We start from the raw sequence: 8,486 nt of genomic DNA, 5'->3' as shown, positions 1-8,486 counted from the left end.
CCCTTCTTGTCTGTATACTTTCCCTTATTTCCAATGCCCACTCCAGGCTCATTATGAGGGGTTTGGTGGTTTCACGTGCTGTTGCTATGTTTTTCCTCTCTTTCGTCTCTGTACTCACGCTCCGTGGTGTTACGGAAGCTGCCATGCGCTTCCATCACTCCTTTGCCACTTCTCTCGTGCTCGTTACGTCAAGGGGCTGTACTACCATGCAAACGCTCCTCTCCGTCCCAGACTCACAAGGGTTGAGAGGAGACACTGGAGAAAAAGAAAACAGAAAACGAAGAGCAGACCACCACACAACCTGTCGTGTCTACCTTGTTCGCATGGTCCCGACACGCCCCCCTCCCTGCCGCGTGTGATGCGCACATGCTCCTCCCTTATCCACCGCCTGTGCTGCCGGTGTGGTCGTCCTTCTACCGCTTGTCATGCTCACGCATCTCGTCCCAATCCTCTTTTTCTTGTTGGTGATTTGTTTGTTTGTTTTTTGCATTTGGCCTATCCGTCTATCTGCCTCCCTCGCGCCTCACATTGCATGGCTGCCCAAGCGAGGGAAAAAAAGAGAAGCAGGAAGCGCACCCTGAGTTGCTTCGTGGAAGCCGCTCCGCTCACGGACTCGCCCCCTCCTCTCTTTGAGTGCGGCTCCTCATTTTTTTTTTGCCCACCCCCACCCCTCTCCTTTCTCTTCTTCCCTCTTCACCTGTCACGCGCGCGGACAACTACACGTATCTCACGACGTTCAGCCGAGCTCTGCTCTACCGCTGCATCTAACGGGCGTTCCTCTTTCTATTCCCCGTCGCTCCCCCACACAGGTACGAGTAACTCGGTGTTGTGTTGCAGCGCTACCCGACATTGGAGCGGTGGTGCGGTATATCGTTTTACACTTTCATGCGGTGGCTCCCTCTTCCTATAGAAACCTCGGTTTGCTGTGTTTTGTTTCTCCCGGTTGTTTGCTGTTCTGTTCACGGCTCACCCCCTCCCCTTCCCCTCCTCCCCCTCCCCGCTCTCCTGTTCCTCATTGTTTTGGGATTGCAAACACCCACACGCACGCATCGATATCGTGCAGACGCACAAGAAGAGAAAAACAGGTGTTTTGCGTGGAAAAGGGGGTACGCGCACGTGTTGACGTCACAAAAGTCGACGCCAGCAATCATTTATCAGTCGCCGGAGTGCCGCACCGCTCGCGGGTCTCTTTCCTTCATCTCATCGCCATAACGTCTTCGCCTTCCTGATCTGTTCAAATAGCACTCAAAGACGCGCTGTAAAGCTTATTGGGTCTCACTTAGCATTTCACCGGTGTTTGCCTCTGCGCATCCCCCACAGGCATGGCCACAATCAACACCGAGCTCTCGCTAGTGCGACGCTTTCACGCGCTGCTGCAGAACTACGATTCGCGGCCCGCCGTTGCGCGCCGTAACACGCTTCCGACTCTTTCCCGTTTCCTCCGTAGCAAAGACCGCCAGATCCGCAAGCTTTCTCTGGAGGCGGTCTACCTCCTGGCTGAGCACCACGAGAACCTCGAGCTGCTCGGTAACGACCAAGACCTTGTCGAAGGCGTGGCCGAGATCTACGATGGGGCCCAGTACGACGACCCGGAACTGTACGACCTGTCCAACAAAACACTTGATCTCCTCGCGCAGACCTTCCGCTGCGGCGACCCGCGCGAGGTGGTGGCGCGGCGGGCGGAGCAGGATGCCGTGGTCGCGTCCGCTGGTGCGGTACCGCGGTTCCCCACACCGCTCCTGGACGCTGGCAGCTCCTCGGAGCTGCCGGACTTGTCGAACGCTGTCCGCGAATACGACACAATCATCGGCGACGGTCACGCCGAGGCGGTCGGCGACTTTGATCAGCTCTCCGTCATCTCTGGTGGAACTGGCTTCGAGATGGCCAGCTCGAGCTCTTACCTGACACGGCGCATGACAGACCCTGCGCTTCGGCCGTCGGAGGTGATTCGTGGCGTCGGCAAAGACTGCCCTCTCTCGATTGTGTTGGAGATCCCGGCGCTGGATGCGATGACGGACACCTCGCACATCGAGGAGATTCTGCAGACGACGCGCGGAATTATGTCGTACACCATTACGGCGAGCGCCCACCAAATTCGCGTCTTTCTCTCCGCCTTCGCCCAGGCACCGCTGCAGAATATGCTGACGGAGGCTGGCTACGAGAACATACTGACCAGCGCCGAGCGGATGCGCTACCAAGGTAGCGATATCGGCAATCAGAGTCTCAACGGCAGCTTCTTTTACGACCAGCAAAGCAAGCGGCCGTCCTATGTGCAGAGTGCAAAGAACTTCGCTTCGAACCTGTTTAATTCCGTAATGGTGTACAGTGACCCTAGGAATAACTCCCTGGCGGCGCGCATCAGGCAGCAGCGGGCGGCGAAAGAAGAGGGTGGCAACACCACTGCAGACCGGATCGCACAGGCGTTTTCGCGATGGTGGTAGCTTTCGGACTCGGGGCAGCAGAGAAGCGACCATCGACGCGGATATGTTGTCGTTTGCACACCCACACACACGGAAAAATGGACTATGCAGCCGCAGATGCCCTGGCGGTAGGTCTGCGTGTCCTTTTTGTGCAACCACTCACCCCCTCCCTCTTTTGTTGTTTTGTTTGGTTTTGTTTTGTCTTTCGTGCTGCTTTTGTCTTCGCTGTGTCCGGTACCATCTTTCTCTCTGTCTCTATATAAATATATATATATAGGCACACACACGTGCGCATGCATACACATACATACCCAAGCGTACTTCTTGATGCGCTGGGCTCGTTTGTTTGTTTTTCTTCTGTTTCTCCCTCTCTTCTGTTTGTGGGAAGAGGAGGCGGAGAAGGAGGGGGAAGTCTGGAGTGTGCATTGTCGACAAGAGGATTCAATCTCATTTCCGTCATGCTCCTGCCCTTCTGGGTCGGCGTGATGCAAGTTGCCGCCGCCGTTGACGCGGACGTATGGCGTGATTGTTTGCACGGCTGCGAGGCGGAAGCGGGTAGACGTGATCACGCTGGGCTGCTTCTCGGATGATTCCGAAGACACCACCTGCATACCCCAATCAAACAGCCAGCCACCCACACACCCACACACACACACAGGTGCGTACACAAAAATACAAGATGAACGAGAAGTCTGCATGTTGAGCACACAAACAAACCACAGAGAGTGTTGCGTAATGCTCTGTCGACCCCAGGATCGTGTTGCCAAATAAAAACATCGCCTATCTCTCCGTATAGCACCACCGAGGAAGCTGAACCCCTTCCTGTGGATACGGCGGCTTGCCGCCCTATCTTGCTCTCTCTCCTCCTGTGCTTTCTTGTCCCACCTGGTCACACTGTGCGTGGCAAGCGCTGCTGTGGCACCGCACTTCAGCCATCTCCTGCTACCTATTCATGTCTGCCATGTCCCTTCCTTATGCATACATGCATATGCATGTGGGTGCATGCGCCTTTTTTGCCTTTTGCTGTTCCCCGTCAACTTAAGCGCAGACAAACCTTCACCACCATTCCCAATCACAGTTCAAAGATTCAACGCTCACGACGCCGTGTGCGCTGTCATTGCTCTTCATTGCTGAGGATATTTCAGAGAAGGCGAAACGGCCCTGATTCACGCCTGCTTTCCAGCTACACCGACGTCGAGAAGCGGTTTGGCACCTAAGCATTTTTGCAAGGGGGAAAGGGCCTGCCTCGCATTTTACGTGGACGCTCCTGATCCGGCGCGCGCTCACGTTTGAAATGACGACCGCATCGCGTGTCCTGGCACTGGCGACTGTGTGCCTGCTCTGCGTGCTGTGCGCAAGCGTCGACGCGGCCACGTCCGTGCACGCAGGCGTGTATGCGAAGCTGCTGCCGGGGAAGGAGTTCTGTGCTGACTACCACGCCTTCCGCGATCCGCAGAGTGACCCAGTGCCGGTCACATTTCATCACCGCTGCATCGATCCGCGCCTGGCTGGCATTACGACAAAACTGTACGGTCCTAGTAGCGAGCCGCTCAAGCGCGGCCCAGAGATCCCTTTATCAGAGAGCATCGACACCTTCGGCGACATCTCGCAGATATTCTTCTACGCCGAGAAGACCGGCATCTATAAGCTGTGCTTCCTGCTTCCCCTCAGGAAGCCCGCCATGCGCTTTGAGATGTCCTTCAGCGCAGCCAACGACATCGTTGAGCCGCCCAAGGTAGAGGACGACGCCTTTGTGGTGGACAAGCCGCCAGAGATGGCGGACTACGCCGACCGCCTGCGCATGTTGAACTTATCCGTGGAGACAACCGTGGACGAGCTCCGCATGTACCAGACGCGGCGGTACTTTTTTGACAAGACAGTCAACTCTGCCTTTTACGTTTGCGTCTTTAGTGTGCTGCTGAACATCGCCATCGCTGTGGGACTCAGCTTGTGGTCGGAGACGTATCTGAAGCGATACTTTGTAAAGCAGAAGATTGCGTAGGTCTCCTACCCCCCCCCCCTCTTCACAAGCATGCGCGCAAAAAAAAGCAGGAGCAACCGCAGAGGACATTGGGCCCCTGATTGCGAGGTCGAATCGGAGGAGAGTCAAAATTGGCGTGAACTCTCGTATGGCTGGACGGGGCTAGCGCCATTCATGTCGAGACACTTACCGTTGCTGAGGCGCCTCCTGGCGCCCCACAAGAACGTCGCGACAGCACTTGAGCGCGTTACCGTGATTCGCTGTATTCTTTCTTTTTCTCTCGGTCGCCTTGTCTCCGAGATCTCCTCCCGTCCTTTGTGCAGGTCGCTGTTTCAATATTTTTTGTTGGTCTTTCTCCGGAGGGACGTCGCTGTGGAAGAGCGACAAGCGGTGTATGTGCTGCGCGCATCCCGTCCTACCCGTCTCTCTCTCATATGGGGGCATGTACAGGAAAAATTGGAGAGGAAAGCATGCTGCACTAAAGCATGAATGGACGACGTGAGAAAAAATCAATGACTGCCGTTCATCTTAGGCACCGCACAAGATGATGAGGTCGGACCGTCAGCGTTCGGCTCTTTGGCAATTTTTTCCTTTGAATTGCGCACGGCGTCTGCGCGTGTGGTGAGGTACGGACATCACATCAGACGTTTCTTGCGTCTCCCACGTTTTCTCTCTACCTCACGGCTCTCCTCTTGGTCTTTTTGTTGTATTGTGGGTGGGGGGAGGCATTCTGCTTCGTCTGTCACCCCGGCTGCATACCCTCTCCCTCAGCAAAGGCACGGACGCATCTGTCCGGAGGTGGAGCGTTGGCGAAAAAACGGTTGCGGTCCCACGCGCCCCTTCCCTTCGTCTACCTTTCTACACGTGCATGAGCAGCCCACATGCTTCGTCGAGCATGGCGTACCGCACCAGTGCAAAGGCTTAGTGTGTCGGTCACGTTAGGCTTGGCGCGCTGGATCGGTGGCGCAACCGCAGTAGCTGAAGAAGTGAGCGCGCAGGAGTACGCGGAGCGGCGCAGGTGGTTCCTGGAGTGTCTCCCAGATAATTCCGTTGTTCTTCTCCCCGCCGCCGATGAATCGCTGTACAGTCACGATATCCTGTGGCCGCATCGTCAAGACTCCTTGTGGTACCACCTGTTTGGCATGCGTGTCCCGATGCGGCGTCAGCTCGCCCCGCCTTCGTCTGCGATCACCGAGGATGTGCGGGTCACCATCGCGGCTTTTGCCAAGGGCATGAAGGGCGCCCCCGCGCAAACCCTTCTCTGTGTGCCGCCCGCCACCACGGACACAGCAACGCTGGTGTGGGGATCTGAGGCGGTGCCGCTCAGCCAGTACAAACGTCTTCTCTGCGCAGATGCTGATGGTGGTATGCTATCGCCTCGCACGCACGAAAATGTGGTCACGACGAACGAAGTGGGTACCGTCTGCGCGGCGGTGCACCGGCTTATCACAGACATGGCACAGCAGCAGGTAAAGGAATGGGCAGAAGACAGCGACCTCGAGCTGTCAGCGTTGCCGGGAGGAGGTGGTGGTGTGCAGGCAGGGAGGCTCCTCCCGCTGGGCGTCCTGCCGAGAGTGTTCGCGGCGTATCCGCAACAGCTACGCTGGGATGGAAGAGGCTATCGCCTTCGCCAGCCAGCGGCATCGATGCTGCTCGCAAAAACGCAGGATGCAGCCCACAGCAGCTCTGTCTTTCACCATCCACTTGAGGCGTTCTTCTCGACGCTGAGCGCGATGCCCTTTGTGGTGCATCTGCCACGTCCACTCCTTCTTGCAACCGCCGCAGCGCCGGGGCAGCAGTCGGCCTGCAGCGTAGTCACCTTCCGCTACTCGGCAGTCGCCGGCCACACCCCTGGGCTCGTGCCCTGCACCCTACGAAGACCGAATTCTCCGACTGCTGTCGCCACCGCATCCGAAAACGCTGGCAACGAGCCGGATGCCACGATGCAGCTGTCTCTACCTATTCGTCGCAGTGATGCATACGCGTGGCTCTACCGGCAGGTCAAAGGCCCTTCTCAACTACGACAGCACCTTCGCAGTGCCCGCGCAACAGAGGATGCTTTTCTGCAGCTCATGCACCGCGCCTCCGCGACATTGTCGGAGCACGTGCTGTACTGTGCGTTTCAGCGGACCGTGTGCGACATTAGCGAGCACGCCGGGGCAGCTGCCCAGGTACGATCCGCGTACATTCCCGTTGTGGCAAGCGGCGTGCGCGGCAGCGAAATCCACTTCACCGACAACGACGGTGTGGCCGCCCCGGGTGACGTCGTGCGCGTAGACGCTGGTGTGGAGGTGGACGGCGTCCCCACGGACTGCACGCGGACACTTCCGATAGGCAGTTCACGCTTTCCCTCCTCGTACGTGCCGCTGTACGAGGGATTGCTCGAGATTCAGCGCAAGCTACTCCAGTGCATGAGGCCTGGGGTTTCCGTCCGTGACATGGCTGGAATGCACATCGACGAAACGCGGGCGTTGCTATGCTCGCTTGGGGTCGATGTCCGTCGTGCAGCACCCTCGTCAGCCGCACAAAGCCCGTTCCCCCACGAGTCGGCTACTGCAACCTCGTCGCAGGAGCAGCAGGTACCGCTTGCCCTCGTGCGCTCCTGCTTTTGTGCTCACTCGTTCGGGCATTTCTTTGGCCTCGACATCCATGAGGAGCTAAGTAGCGTCTTGCGGCCACTCAAAACGGCAGCGGCAAAGGAAAAGGTCACGCGGCGGCAGCGATCGACTCCGCGCATCTTGCAAGGCGGCATGATGCACACTGTTGAGCCTGGCGTCTACGTGCCGAGCGCACAAAGAGCGGCCCTCTTCGGCCTCGAGAAGGCGCACTTACCGATCGCGTTTCACGGCGGTGTTGGTGTGCAAATCGAAGACGATGTTCTCGTCTTACCTTCCCCGGATGGCGAGGACGTCGATGTTTGCAAAGGTGACGAGCCTCTGGTGCACTGTCCGTGGAGTCGTGGAGACTACCTCCAGCACGCCCTCGCTGCTTTTCATCGCTACTACGGCAGTGGAGACGCGGGGTGGATGCCCTCCCTGCTGGTGTCTGTGTGCGACGCGCATGTGCCCACAGCAAGGGGGGGACGCATGACTGCTGCTACGCAAAATGTGTTGCGCTTCCTGTTTGCCCAGCGAGTGGCTATGGAAGGGTTACCGAAGGCAAAGGCATCTCTGGCAACGGACGTGTGCGCCATACAGCAACAGACATTTGTTCCGAATCCAGCGTACGTGGACGGACCACCAGTGCCACACGCAGCAGTCTCTGACTGGTACCCGTACTCGAGCATCGTCTTGACAGCAACTATCCCAAAGGACATTGCGCTTATAGAAGGTGTCATGCGGCAGTGAAGGCGTGCCGCTTACGTGGTCGGCATACAACCCTTTAGTCCCTCACCACCACCACCACCACCACGACCTATCGAAAAAAAAATGCATAATTTGCGAGACACAGCAGGTCCCTTCGACGCACTTGTCTCTCGAGGAACACCTCTATTACACGACAGATAAAAGAGAGCGAGTGCTTGGTCTCGCTCGGGTGCTGCGCAGCCACCAGGAACACGCCAACTGCAGTGCACTCGCTCTGCACTCCTCTACCCAGCCCTGCCTCCTCTTCTGCTCCGACTAAGCGTCCAGCGGATGGAGAAAAGGTGCTCAATGGCCGCCCACATGCTAGACACCTCCCTCACTCATCCACTGCGTTCCCTTTTCTTTCTCTGTGTGTGTATGTGTGTGTGTGTGTGTGGGTGGGTGGGTGGGTGGGTCTGTGTCCATATTGTCGCGCACAGTGATACGTCCGTTGGTGTTTGACTGCATTTTGCGTCGGCGGAAGCGAGTTGAGAAGTGCGAAGTGTTGCTGCATCGCTTCAGCCGTACGTCGCCACCACGTGGCGAGCACCCTTGTTCTTTTTCATTTCTCTCTTTTTTCTTCCGGTAGCGCTCGCTGTTCTCTTTGCGGTGTGACTCCTATGCGTTTTGTGGTCACCTCCTCTGTCGTTGTCGCACAGGGAGGCCGCCCTCACGCGCACTTGTGCGCGGCATCCGCATCGACAGGCGCGTCATACACGCAAGGGGTGTAAGACACCTTTC

At 57.4% G+C, this 8,486-nt stretch overlaps 3 protein-coding genes across 3 annotated transcripts; all 3 read left to right on the top strand.

Annotated features, from left to right (window-relative positions):
- Positions 1–1,322: 1,322 nt before the first annotated feature.
- Positions 1,323–2,441, top strand: LMXM_36_5580 (conserved hypothetical protein; the record flags this gene model as incomplete). Its single annotated transcript, XM_003874868.1, has 1 exon — positions 1,323–2,441. One exon carries the CDS (start codon positions 1,323–1,325, stop codon positions 2,439–2,441), a length of 1,119 nt encoding a protein of 372 aa, XP_003874917.1.
- Positions 2,442–3,714: 1,273 nt separating this feature from the next.
- On the top strand, positions 3,715–4,422 carry LMXM_36_5570 (conserved hypothetical protein; the record flags this gene model as incomplete). The annotated part of the gene is made up of 1 exon (XM_003874867.1): positions 3,715–4,422. The coding sequence occupies one exon, from the start codon at positions 3,715–3,717 to the stop codon at positions 4,420–4,422; it is 708 nt and encodes a 235-aa protein (XP_003874916.1).
- An 860-nt stretch (positions 4,423–5,282) lies between these two features.
- On the top strand, positions 5,283–7,748 carry LMXM_36_5560 (metallo-peptidase, Clan MG, Family M24; the record flags this gene model as incomplete). The annotated part of the gene is made up of 1 exon (XM_003874866.1): positions 5,283–7,748. One exon carries the CDS (start codon positions 5,283–5,285, stop codon positions 7,746–7,748), a length of 2,466 nt encoding a protein of 821 aa, XP_003874915.1.
- Between the last annotated feature and the right edge of the window lie 738 nt (positions 7,749–8,486).

Source organism: Leishmania mexicana, chromosome 20 (assembly GCF_000234665.1).
Source record: "Leishmania mexicana MHOM/GT/2001/U1103 complete genome, chromosome 20".
In the NCBI taxonomy this organism is placed as follows: Eukaryota; Euglenozoa; class Kinetoplastea; order Trypanosomatida; family Trypanosomatidae; genus Leishmania; species Leishmania mexicana.
Note: the sequence above shows the minus strand (reverse complement) of the source record. Positions and strands in the feature narration are given on the sequence as shown.